The sequence below is a fragment of the Girardinichthys multiradiatus genome, chromosome 1 (assembly GCF_021462225.1).
Source record: "Girardinichthys multiradiatus isolate DD_20200921_A chromosome 1, DD_fGirMul_XY1, whole genome shotgun sequence".
Classification (NCBI taxonomy): domain Eukaryota; kingdom Metazoa; phylum Chordata; class Actinopteri; order Cyprinodontiformes; family Goodeidae; genus Girardinichthys; species Girardinichthys multiradiatus.
Genome location: NC_061794.1, coordinates 44,341,979 through 44,355,941, shown reverse-complemented (window position 1 = coordinate 44,355,941; position 13,963 = coordinate 44,341,979). Strand labels below are relative to the sequence as shown.

Below are 13,963 nucleotides of genomic sequence, written 5' to 3'. Positions count from 1 at the left end.
ATACAAGATGAGAATCTGCAAAATCAGGATGCAAATCTCTTAACAGTGGCTGTTGTTTACAGCTCGAGGGTGATTTAGGGCAGTTCTTAGTCTTTACAAAGTTGTGAGTTCAATTTCAGCTTCCCCGTGCCATATCTCGATGTGCCCCTGGGCAAGGTACTTAAAGTTCAAGTACTTCAAGTTGCCTACCGATCTGAGTACTGGTGCATGAATGTGTGCGCGTTGGTAAGTACGATTGGGTGAATGTGGCTCCAGTGTAAGGTGCTTTGAGTGGCCAGTATGACTGAAACGGGCTATATAAGTTCAGTCCATTTACCACTTTACAGTGTTTGTAAAAATCAGTTTTAACAGTACAGTTCACAGTATAGCACTATAATAGACTGCCCAGTAGGGAATATGAGACCTTTCATAGTCAAAGTTGTGCTGTAGGAAATTGGTTTTTAAAATAGTTATGAACAGTCTATTTAAAGTAATACAAAAGAATGCACTTCTTTTTACAGCATTCCTGTCTTAAAAAAATCAGAAAGTATGTATAAAGATATTCAATGATCATGGGAAATGATTATTTAAAAGTAGAACTCATTTGTTTATGCTTCTTTTGTTTACCAATGGGGCTGAATATCTTACTTTTTCAAATAAACACACGAAAATGTACAAAAACTGAATCATCAGCAATGATTTTGTGCGCTATCCATCTGCAGGGTACCTGTCTGTTCAACAGGGGGCGCTGTGAGAAGCTGACCCGCCGTCGAAGAGTTCAGAAGGAGAGCAAATCCAGTTTGATTGGAGGAAGTGGTACATCAACAAAAAAAGATGGCCGAAGTGATAGAGCTGCACAAATTAAAGGTTGGTATTGCCTTTAAATGTGTATTTTATTTTTATTTGCTGTGTTTATTAGTGGGGAACGTGTTGTAAAAGCTGTGGTCGCTGTTCCATGCACCGTAGTACTAGCTAAATTAAGGTTAGAAAAAGATAGACGGAACCTGCGGCTGTGAGGGCTCCAGCCGGCGTGTTTTCAATGAGCCGCTGCTAATAGTTAGCCAGGCTAGAGACGAATAAACATACAAATACACGGATTGAATTTCATTAACATCGGTATATTCATCAGATCCAACGTACGAAAAACATCTCTTATAGTTTAACTAAATCAACTAAGATCTAAATATTAGTGTCAAGAAATATTCTGCCGATCATAGGTTGATAACTTGATGAATACAACTTCAGTAATTTTACTTCAGGAATATACTAATACAGTTTTAAACGTTTCCGTGTTGCCTTCATTTAAAGTTGAGACCACCCTAGAAATACTAAGTAACAATGTAGCAAAAACATATGCAAAATTATAATAAAGAAAAACAATTGGATTCAAAGTTTGTTTGTTTTTTGGTCCAATATTAAAAAGTTCCATATCATTGGAAATATATATGCCTTAATAATATATATTAAGGCAAGTGAGAGGTGGTCAGGGTAGAGTTGCCTGTTGGCCAGTTTGGATCCCCAGCTCGTACCCATGTTTAACCAGCTCACCCCAGCCTACCTGCATTTCAAAGCAAACACTTAGTATCCATCTACTTAACCACTGTGTGTCACACTGTTTATTTTTCTTGGTAATTAAATATTTTTATTCTGTTATGGAGATAAAATGTCATAAAAAAGGCAACAATCTCCCCTATAAGGTATTTACCCTTGGCATTTTCTCTGTAAACACCCTGTTTCCACTGATCATTGCTTTGAACCCTATTTGGGCCTGGCGACTCTCACGAATTATGACCCCTAATCACACCAACATATTTAAATAACAGTTGAAGTTATTCACTACAGTGTGTTAAATTGAAAGGATTGCGTTTGTGTCTATGATGCAGCTTGCCGAACTGAGGCAAGAGTGTGAGGCCCGAGGTCTGGAGACCAAGGGAAACAAAGGAGATCTGATCGCCCGACTCCAGGCCTATCTAGAAGAGCATGGTGAGTCTAGGTGCCATTCATACTGTTATATCTAATACCCGCAAAGGTGTGTTAACTGGATTACAACTAGGGCTGTGCAATATTACAGTGACTGGCATTGAATTTTCAGGATAAATCCAATTACATTTCTGAAAAGGAAATATTAATGAAATATTTCAAAAAGTAAATTCATGCTGCTGAAAAGATCAGTTGCTGAGATATATGGTCATAAATGTAACTAAAAAGGCACTTCCAGACTACTCCTTGGTGCTCTTCTGTGACATCACAGGGGAACCCCGGCATGTAAACTGACTCCTGCTGCAATGGCAGCAACACAGACAGCAGCAAAAAAATCCATCTAATTCGACCAGAGTCTGTTTTTTCCAGATGCCGGAGCCAATCCGCATGAATCATACCGCACCACCAGGAAACAGACCAAGCACAACATCCGGATTTTCAAAATAATTCCCTAAAGACGGACTAGATCCCGCTATATTAATAAATACACACATAGATTTATATATGCATGTTCTGATAAACCCTGCAGGCTGTGGTTATTAGCAGTTATTTTCAATTAGATCAGTTACTGGGTTAACTAAGGTATTATGAACCAAACAATTTAACATTAAATGCACCAAATTAAGCAACAAATATAGCTTCTCTGCACTCAGTGAACTCACCCATTGTAGAACAAAACACATGAAAATATCTGGATGCATAAAACAAAAAATGAAGCAGTTTAACCAGATTAACTTCCAAAGAATGACTTGTTTTGGAATTCCTACCGCATTTATGACTGCATGATCTGCGTATGGTTCTTGGAGCTCCTTTGAGCTTCACACCGGACCGGAGCAGATACAGTGTAAATCCAGGGTTACAGTAAATACAGGACTGAGTGAAACAACCAGAGGTGAGCAGCAGCAGCAGCAGCAGCGACACAAGGGATGATTCAAGATCTGAAGACACTACCTGGTGTCATTTTTTTTTTTACTTTATATCAGAATCTTTAGAGAAACATTTATTTAAATATATTGTATGCATGTGTAATTTATCTTTTTTTAATAATAATAATAATAATTTATCATTATTATTAATAATAAAATATTAATTTGGGATTTTTTATTATTAACAATAACTTCCAATATCTTAATGTACTTTTGCAACCAGGAAGTGTTCCCACCTGCTGAGTCTTGATCCGTTTAGCAACAGCAGCAACAACCTTTTCTTTGGCGATCTTTTCCCATCAGATGCTGTGAACAACATGGCTACAGACTCTGCTTCAACATTCTCCTTCATCTGTCAGATATCCTGACCTCTGACATCATTTTCAACAACGAAATATGCTTATTTCAGTTTATACATTTCTGGGAAAAATTACTTTACCACAACTTATTTTATTGTGTGCTGACTGTGTTTAGATCTTTTTCTGTATAGTTTTATTGCTATAAACTTGCTGATTATTTTTTACCTTTTCTTGTTGAAATTCTTTCCCGGTTTGAACAACAGAGGAAGACGTGGACGTAGACGATGTGCTGGCTGAAGATTCTGTGGTAAAATAACTGTTTATTCTCTTCATGTGCTCTTCTACCTCTTATACCCCTGTAACATAGTTAAGCATTAAGGTTTCCATTTTATTTTCAGGACTTTGGTAAAGTGGAGAGCTCCGACACCATAAAAGTGGACAATGGTTCTGAAACAATTGCAGATGAGCCGTAAGTATTAATTAACCAGTCAGCCTAGTTGATTTGGTTCTGGTTTTCTGCTCTTTCTAAGGGTAATAACAAGACATTTTATTAACTTTAGCTTCTACAGGTCCTTCTAAAAAAATTAGCATATTGTGATAAAGTTCATTATTTTCTATAATGTAATTATGAAAATTTAACATTCATATATTTTAGATTCATTGCACACTAACTGAAATATTTCAGGTCTTTTATTGTCTTAATACGGATGATTTTGGCATACAGCTCATGAAAACCCAAAATTCCTATCTCACAAAATTAGCATATTTCATCCAACCAATAAAAGAAAAGTGTTTTTAATACAAAAAACGTCAACCTTCAAATAATCATGTACAGTTATGCACTCAATACTTCGTCGGGAATCCTTTGGCAGAAATGACTGCTTCAATGCAGCGTGGCATGGAGGCAATCAGCCTGTGGCACTGCTGAGGTCTTATGGAGGCCCAGGATGCTTCGATAGCGGCCTTTAGCTCATCCAGGGTGTTGGGTCTTGAGTCTCTCAACGTTCTCTTCACAATATCCCACAGATTCTCTATGGGGTTCAGGTCAGGAGAGTTGGCAGGCCAATTGAGCACAGTGATACCATGGTCAGTAAACCATTTACCAGTGGTTTTGGCACTGTGAGCAGGTGCCAGGTCGTGCTGAAAAATGAAATCTTCATCTCCATAAAGCTTTTCAGCAGATGGAAGCATGAAGTGCTCCAAAATCTCCTGATAGCTAGCTGCATTGACCCTGTTCTTGATAAAACACAGTGGACCAACACCAGCAGCTGACACGGCACCCCAGACCATCACTGACTGTGGGTACTTGACACTGGACTTCTGGCATTTTGGCATTTCCTTCTCCCCAGTCTTCCTCCAGACTCTGGCACCTTGATTTCCGAATGACATGCAGAATTTGCTTTCATCCGAAAAAAGTACTTTGGACCACTGAGCAACAGTCCAGTGCTGCTTCTCTGTAGCCCAGGTCAGGCGCTTCTGCCGCTGTTTCTGGTTCAAAAGTGGCTTGACCCGGGGAATGCGGCACCTGTAGCCCATTTCCTGCACACGCCTGTGCACGGTGGCTCTGGATGTTTCTACTCCAGACTCAGTCCACTGCTTCCGCAGGTCCCCCAAGGTCTGGAATCGGCCCTTCTCCACAATCTTCCTCAGGGTCCGGTCACCTCTTCTCGTTGTGCAGCGTTTTCTGCCACACTTTTTCCTTCCAACAGACTTCCCACTGAGGTGCCTTGATACAGCACTCTGGGAACAGCCTATTCGTTCAGAAATGTCTTTCTGTGTCTTACCCTCTTGCTTGAGGGTGTCAATAGTGGCCTTCTGGACAGCAGTCAGGTCGGCAGTCTTACCCATGATTGGGGTTTTGAGTGATGAACCAGGCTGGGAGTTTTAAAGGCCTCAGGAATCTTTTGCAGGTGTTTAGAATTAACTCGTTGATTCAGATGATTAGGTTCATAGCTCGTTTAGAGACCCTTTTAATGATATGCTAATTTTGTGAGATAGGAATTTTGGGTTTTCATGAGCTGTATGCCAAAATCATCCGTATTAAGACAATAAAAGACCTGAAATATTTCAGTTAGTGTGCAATGAATCTAAAATATATGAATGTTAAATTTTCATCATGACATTATGGAAAATAATGAACTTTATCACAATATGCTAATATTTTAAGAAGGACCTGTATAATGAAAAATAAGTGGGGCGTTGTTTTTGGAGATTTTTAAGCTGATTGAGAAGACAAAACAGGAGCATCAGTTTGTTGTTTAAAGAAAACAGGTTGGTTTAATGTGAGAAATTTATGACAAAAGAGATTTTCCTTCCACATTTCTATCATGACCAACAATTGAGTATTTGTTGAAAATTGGGTAAAATGTTGTTGAATTGGCATGACAAAAAGCTGCTAACAGTGTCTGGTTATAAAATCCGTATTGTATTCGACTTTCTGGAAAACATGCCAATCCATCTTTAGCATAACTCAAGCAATGTTATAAAATATGATGGACTTCACGCCAGTGAAAAACATTGTCCGGATGTGAAACATTGTATAAATGAATTTAAAACGACTGTCAGAAAGAAGAGTAAAAGGTACTCGTTAGACTTGTTCAAACTGCCTGAATGAGCTGCACATCCTGATTTAAATCCTCTGTTTCATCTTTCAGGCCTGCTGAGAAGAAGGTGGTGAAAATAACTCCTCCTTTATCTGCCGGTGAAGTACGTATGACTTGTTTTCTCTTTAAAGTGGAACAAAACCCCATGTAAAAGAATAACTCCGCCCCAGACAAACTTTGAAAAACGCCACCAAAGTGGGCATTTCCAAATGTGGGGACGAGGATAGGGGTTTAAGCTGGGGTGTGGTCCGGAGGACGACGGACAGTTAATGGAGCCTGACGGGCCCGAGTCTTATCAGTTCGAGCTGCTAGTTCAAGACGCGATGCACGAAACCGGCACTGCCGCGGTTGTGGAAGAGCTCCTGACTCGCTACGGGGGCGTGTCGCAGTGAGACCGTTCTATACCCGAACGCGGGGCTGTGGCGTAAGCATGTGCCAAGCTGTACCGTTTGAACCAATAGGAAAATTCAACTGCAGCAGCCACCGTTCAACCTAATGAAGGCAGCACTAAGATGGTTTTAGGACAAATATTGCAAATTAAGTTTACTTAAAATTACAAAGAAAAACACAGAAACATAAAGATAGCACCCTTAAGGCCCAGTTTAAAAAAATGGATTTGGGTTTAGTTTCTCTTTCAGTTGATGATTCCTCTTCTGTATAATTTTTGAAGTTTTGGTAAAGGGTTAAACGACATTAGAAGATCTTGCAATGGTGCCTATTATCTTCGTTCCTCTCTGTCTCATCTGTGCTTCCATCACTCTGTGACCTTTAGCATTCTGGGTAATGTCATTAGTGTCCGGTGTGAGCATCTGCTGCTGTGAGTCTGTCAAACTGGCTAATTATTACATTAGCTTGAAAAATGTAAGTTCATAACACTTGGAATATATTAGCCAACAATTATTGCTCTCTGAACAGTCCTGAGCGATATGAATACTGCACACTGAAAAATCAGTCTTTTCAAACAGATTTATTGATATTAAAAACATTTAAATTATTAAAAAGCTTTTGGTTGATATTCAACTGTTATCATTTGGATGTTGAGTTTTAATTTAATTAAATTTTACATTAATTTGAGTTAATTTCAATCATTTTTTTATTAATTATAATATGAGCCTAATATTTTTTCAAAAGTAATATTTAGTCAATTCTTATCTTTTAGTAATTGATTGCAGCTGTAGTATTAATTAAAATTGACCCAAATAAAATGTGTGTAGAAGGGTAAAGGTCTTTGTGCCATATCAACTATAAATAAGTTTATCCAAGTCAACAAGTGAGGTCCGGTAAGCGGTGACGCGTGTGACAATGTAGCAACAGACTGCAGGCACAAAGACATAATGCAGTAGGGACGGTAGAAATGTACGGTGGTTGGTCTTCAAGAGTTTCCTGAAGGTAAACATGGTTCTGGTAGTGTTCTGTAGGTCATTCCACCATCCGGGAACGACACATAAAAACAATCTGGATTATCTTGAGCAGGGTGTAAGCACTACTAGCCGACAAACCCCTGACGACCGGCATTACTGAGTTGTCACATAAGCCTTTATGAGAGCATTCCAGTAGATGGGAGCCGTTCCATGAAGCACCTTGTGGAAGATCAGTGACTTGAATTTCATGTGGGCGGCTAACGACAGGGGAGACGCGTGCTCTTTTAGGCTGATTGAAGACCAGAAACACCGCTGCTCTCTGGACCATCTGCACAGGCTGGTAAACCAGTTCAGAGGGCGTTTCAGTGGTCAAACTGGGAGATGACCATAGACTGTTCCAGGAACTGGGTGGTGTGTTGGGTTAGGTACACCCTGATTTTTCTTATGTTTAACAGTGAATAATTGTTGAAGGTCAGCTGGTCATTGGTCATGGCACCCAAGTTATATTTTCTATTATATTAAATTACATAAATATACATTTTAATAAGGGGCTGCACGGTGGTGCAGTTGGTAGGACTGTTGTCTTGCAGCAAGATGGTCCTGGGTTCAATTCCCAGCCAGGGGTCTTTCTGCATGGAGTTTGCATGTTGTGCCTGTGCATGCGTGGGTTCTCACTGGGTACTCCGGCTTCTTCCGACAGTCCAAAGACATGCCTGTTAGGTTAATTGGTCTCTAAATTGCCCTTAGGTGTATGAATGAATGTGTGCATGGTTGTATGTGTGTTGCCCTGTGATGGACTGGTGACCTGTCCAGGGTGTACCCTGCCTCTCGCCCATAGACTGCTGGAGATAGGCACCAGCTGCCCTGCGACCCACTATGGAATAAGAGGTAGAAAATGACTGACTGACTACATTTTAATATAGCTGTATTCATTATTTTGTCCAGATTTGCAGAGAAGTCATTTTAGATTAACGAGGATGATATTTTTCATCAGTCTGCCTTCATAGATAAACAATTTTTATTATGCATAGTTTTTGTTTAATAATGGTTAATAAAGCAATTAAATCATAATGTGGTCCAGAGTCATAACAGAACTCCTACTAAACAGTTCGTCTGAGCTTTACGTCATTTCCTTCATAACATGCAGGAAACTCACTGAACAGTTAGTTATTTTCCTGTAACTTTATTTTGGTGGAATAAAGCCCAGCTTGTTTGAGAGAGATGTTAACGTGTTTACATTTTCTGAGCAGAGACTACAGAAAAGAGCCGAGCGTTTCAACCTGCCAGCAACAGCTGAGAGCAAGAAGGCCTTACGTGCAGCAAGGTGAGGTTCACATCTAAATCACTTATGTTTGCTCTTTAGGATTCTAATTCTGTTGTCTTCACTGAAAGCATCCTCGTTCTTCGATACTTTAACGAAATGAAACATTTAGATTTTGGGAAATTTGAAATTTTTTACAAGAACAAACAATTTAAACAACACAGTTTAGTTTATCTGAGTTACTATGAGAACAAAACAGCAACTTCCGGTTCACAAATGTTTATTTCTGCGCAGAGATTTAGGAGGTAATGTTGTATTAAACAACTTGCTGAGGATCTAAATTGTCTTAAGGTCATACAATTCATTTTACTAGATGGCTGTTTGTATTTGGAAGGAGGGAAACTGTTTATCTGTTAAATAAAATTGAATTAATTTTCTGTTTTTGTATTTTACTGCAGGTTTGGCATGCCCTCTGATTCTTCAAGCCCTTCTCCAGGTAGGTCCTGTGAACACCAGTGGCCTTACTGTGTCCCTGCAGGTGTTCCAAGAAGATATAGAAAACCATAAAACATTCTTTGAACTCAGAAATTATTTAAAAAACAGAATATTTTTTATTAATTCCTCCATGCAAATATGTGCTTCTACAAAAAAGACTTCGAAGAATATCACAGCAAGAAAATCAGTATATCACTGATATCTTTAATCAGTGATATCTACTCACTGATTAAAGAAAGTTAGGCACCCAGAAAGAAAGTTCTGGTTTGAATGTAATTAAATACGAACGCTGAGCAGCGGTGAGGATGGAAATGATTCACAACCAACTTTATTCGCCAAGATATGACACAAACAAACAATTTGAGGCAACTACTTCCACTTGGCTCTCAATCAAGGCATTTTAAAAATAAATAATATAAAATATATAAAACAGACTGAATTATGGGAGTGTAGAAGATGACCAGCAGCTCCTGTGGAAGGTTGGACTTCTTGACTTGCTGCAGGAAGTACAGTCTCTGCTGAGCCTTCTTTCTCTAGTGTCTATGAGCGAAGACTAGCTCTGGTCCCGAGAAATGGTGGTTCTTAGGAACAGGAAGTGATCCCTGTTAGACACATTGTAGATTCAGTTTTCAGGAAGGTGGAACATCTAGAACAGCCACCAGAGGACTTCCATGTTCCAGCATTGTTGCCCCAGGCAGATGCTTTAGTGTCCAACAATAGATAAAAACAGTGACTTCAGGTGTTGTAGACACTTCACCTAAATGTGTTTATATGGTACTAACCCACAACAGATATCATCTAAAGACACTTTCCAAGACAAATGGGTCCAATTTAGATCCCAGTATGAAGAATCCCATTCGGTCCAAATTCAGTTCCTTCCAATACTATCTTATATTAAAGTAACTAAAGAGTTTTGTTCTTGTCTTTTTCTATTCATTTATCAATATTTATTTTTCTGTGTTTTTATTATTACAGATAATCTGATTATGGTTAAAGGCGGGATTATCTCTGTCCTGCTTATCCTTTTAAAAGCCCTCTAATTTATGTCTTAAATAAAACCTGAAAACAGACCTTGAAAATTGAGTTTAATGATAGTTTTAATAAACCTGCCTGTGTCTTTTTGTCTCATTTTTATTTTGCTGAACCCAGAAACAAAAGCTAAATATTCAGTGTTTTCTGGTGGCAGAGAAATGAACTGCACTCTATTTTTCATCTCTAGTGTTCATAATGCATCTGTGCTATGAAATTATTTTGCATTGTGTATGATTATGTTTTTCTTGTTGTGAGCAGGCGTTGTAGCCAACAGCAAAGCTGCGGTGAGTTTTTCAGAAACCGTCCGCTTCCTTCGACTCATTGATGCTCCAAATAATGCAGTGAGGGTGTTTGATGGGTATTTGTGTTCGGTTTAGGTGAACGTCGACGTGCTGAAGAAGCGAGCGGAAAGATTCGGCATGAACGTCTCATCAGTTTCACAAAAGGTGACAATGTTGGTTCCTGAACATATTTGATATTTTATTTCTAAACTTCTCTGCTTTTTCATTGTCAGGTTTGGTATTTACTGTGGATCTGCAAAGTTTACACAGCGTTGTTAAAAATGAGACCATCGTAATTTATTTAAAACCTTTTTTCACCTTTAATGTGAGAATTATCCAAGATACTGTATATGAAAAACGAATGAATCTGTTGGGAAATAATGCATAAAAATGTAAAAAGCTCTAATAACCTGGTTTTTAGGTATGCCTCGTGGGGAACTAATACTTTCTCTGAGCACCATTTTATTCAGTTACAACATTCAGTCTTTTTGGTTCACACCTTTCTTTAGTTATTCATTTAATAACATCTTTTTATTTAGATTGATGAGGATGAAAAGCTGAAAAAGAGAAAGGAGAGATTCGGGATCTTAACAAGCGCTCCGTCAGTTGGAGGAGACGACGTCGAGGTAGGTCGATGTTTCATTCATGTTCAGCGTTAGAAAAATCACAAACTAACTGCTTAATAATGCTTCTGTGTGTTTTTTCTCTGCAGGCAAAGAAAATGAAGCGTGCAGAAAGATTTGGAAAAGTTTAAAACATTTTGACCTTTGTTTTTGTAGTGTGTTTTTTTTTTTTAAGGCTGTACAACTGATTTCTGGGGATAAAATCTCAGTAACTGGATTTTTGGGAATCATAAGTTCATATCTAAGGGTTAGATTCTGGAAATGACTGTCTTCCCCAGAGGCTGAAAACTACTCATTTATCTGTTTTTACTTATGAAAATTTGAGGCACAGACTAACTTCCTGTGAAGAGCTGTTTTTGTTTCTTTTTCAAAATTAGCTTCAATAATAAGGGAGCAACACAAATTTTATTTCCTGCAGCTGCTTCATTGTATAAGTTGGTCATAATGTTTCCTTGTTCCCAGTCAATCATTGATAAAAAATCCTGCTGCATAGAAACCTGGATGATGATGATAATGATGATGGGAAATACATGAAGCTTTTACTGTGACGTAGTGACAGAAAGCCTCAGATTAGGACAAACTTGGCTCTGTTAAAGGTTAATTTCAGTCTCAGCTTTGGGGCATTTTAAGGTATTTTATTACTCTGACAAGTCAGTTATATGATTGTTTACTAAATTTCAAATAACGAAGATGTTTCCTTTATTTGAATTTAATTGTGTTTTGATTCAGCACACAGCCTTTTAATTCTTAATGTTTTTGGAGAGGTACCATCATAATACTGCTTCAGGTTATCTGTCCATTTTGTAACATTTTGAAATTTAAAATAAATTGTTTTCAATTTTCTGACTCCCGTTTGTCTTGTTTTCTATTTTTTTTCACCTGAATTGCTAAACATTGGTAAAGTGTAGGCGTTTATATTTATGAAATACAATGTGACAGGAAAAGTGAAAATAACATACAGAGCTGTGAAAAAGTATTTGCCTACAGATTTCTTCTGTCTTACCTTTTTTGTTCCACCTAAATGTTTTAGATGATCAAATACATTTTAAAATGATAAAATAACCTGAGTAAATACAAAAAACAGTTTTTAGATCTTTTTTTTTAAGAGAGAAAAAAGCTCTAAACCAGCCTGATCTGATCTATGAAAAAGCAGTTGTTTGTGATAACTGGGATTTTTACAGCGCTGTGGGTGGATTTTAGCCCACTATTCTTTGCAGAAATGTGATATTTTAGCCACAATGGTGGACTTTTGAACATGAATGGCCTGTTTACACAACAGCATCTTTTAGTCATTAACAAGTGAAATTGCTGGTGTTCTTCAGAGATTGCCCTAATTTACCATTTCTGCTAAAAACCAGGGCCTGTATTGACAAGAATCCTAAGACTAAGGATAGTCTTAGTAGCTTCTAGTGACGTCACTCTTAAGAAAAATCTTAGAATTTCTCCAATTCTAAGATTTTTGCTAGAATTTTCCCTCGGTGAGATAAAAGTGACTCACAAAGCATCTTAGGCCTTAAGAGAGCTCGTAACGCATGGATATGTTAGGAGTTGTGAGGAGGACTTTTAGTGAGCCTAAGAGTGTCTGAAGCAGAGAAGATGGTGTAAAAACAGAGAAAGGAGATATTCTCCTACAACGAACAACAATGAATTAATGAAAAAGCTACCAGCTCGATGGTGCAGGGATCCACCCCCTTAATAATTGAGTAAATGAACACAAACCTCTATAACAGTCATACAATTTTTATTATAGAGAAATTAGGCTCTGGGTGACGAGTCAGACAAAGAGTGGTTCAAGACCCCGTCATGAGGACCGCACAATTGAGGCACGTGACGTCTGCCGGAACGGCGGAGCCGGTGTCAGGACTTGTCGGAGAGCGTTTGGTGGCCGGGTTGCTCCTCGTGGGACCCGGCCGGGCCAAGTCTGAAAGAGAGACGCGAGGCCATCCCCCAGTGGGCCCACCACCAGCAGGGGGAACCATGAGGGACCGGTGCAAAGAAGATCAGGCAGCGGACGAAGGTGGAGACCTCGGCAGCCTGATCTCTAGATGCTTAGCCTGGCTCTAGGGACGTGGAATGTCACCTCGCTGGGGGGGGAAGGAGCCTGAGCTTGTGCGGGAGGTCGAGAGATATCAACTAGAAATAGTCGGGCTCACCTCCATGCACAGCATGGGCTCTGGAACCCATCTCCTCGAGAGGGGCTGGACTCTCTTCTACTCTGGAGTGGTCCGCGGGGAGAGGTGGCGAGCTGGGGTGGGTTTGCTTGTTGCCCCCCAGCTCAGCCGTCTCGTGTTGGGGTTTACCCCAGTGGATGAGAGGGTCGCATCCCTGCACCTTCGAGTTGGGGATAGGTCTCTGCCTCTCGTTTCGGCCTACGGGCCGAGCGGTAGTGTGGAGTACCCGGCCTTCTTGGCGTCCCTGTCTCCATTATTCTGCTGGGGGACTTCAATGCCCACATGGGAAACGAAAGTGACACCTGGAGAGGCGTGATTGGGAGGAATTGCCTCTCCGATCTGAATCCGAGTGATGTTTCATTATTGGACTTCAGTGCTAGTCACGGATTGTCCATAATGAACACCATGTTTAATCATAAGAGTGTTCATCAGTGCATTTGGCACCAGAAAACCCTAGGCAGGAGGTTGATGATCGACTTTGCTGTCAAGTCTTCAGACCTTCGGCCAAATGTTTTGGACACTTGAGTGAAGAGAGGGGCTGGGCTGTCCACTGATCACCACCTGGTGCTGAGTTGGATCCGCTGGAAGAGGAGAAAGCCGGACAGACTTGGCAGGACCAAGCGCATAGTGAGGGTCTGTTGGGAACGTCTGGCGGACCCCTCAGCCAGGGATGTATTCAACTCCCACCTCCAGGAGAGCTTTGACCAGATTCCGGGGAGGTTGGGACATAGAGTCCGAGTGGACCATGTTCTCCGCATGTATTGTCGATGCTGCTGCCCGTAGCTGTGGCCGTAAGGTTTGTTGTGCCTGTCGCGGCCGCAATCCCCAAACCCGGAGGTGGACACCGGCAGTAAGGGATGCTGTCAAGCTGAAGAAGGAGTCATATCGGCTGTAGTTGGCTTGTGGGACTCCTGAGGCGGCTGACGGGTACCATGAGGCCTGGGCTGCGGCA

At 40.1% G+C, this 13,963-nt stretch overlaps 1 protein-coding gene across 1 annotated transcript; it reads left to right on the top strand.

Annotated features, from left to right (window-relative positions):
* The first annotated feature begins 723 nt into the window (after nt 1–723).
* LOC124876308 (SAP domain containing ribonucleoprotein) lies at nt 724–11,686 on the top strand. Its single transcript, XM_047378968.1, has 11 exons — nt 724–846; nt 1,863–1,962; nt 3,448–3,491; nt 3,583–3,653; nt 5,839–5,890; nt 8,399–8,472; nt 8,868–8,905; nt 10,195–10,220; nt 10,314–10,382; nt 10,757–10,843; nt 10,930–11,686. The coding sequence occupies exons 1-11, from the start codon at nt 814–816 to the stop codon at nt 10,969–10,971; spliced, it is 636 nt and encodes a 211-aa protein (XP_047234924.1). The 5' UTR covers nt 724–813; the 3' UTR covers nt 10,972–11,686.
* The last annotated feature ends 2,277 nt before the right edge of the window (nt 11,687–13,963 follow it).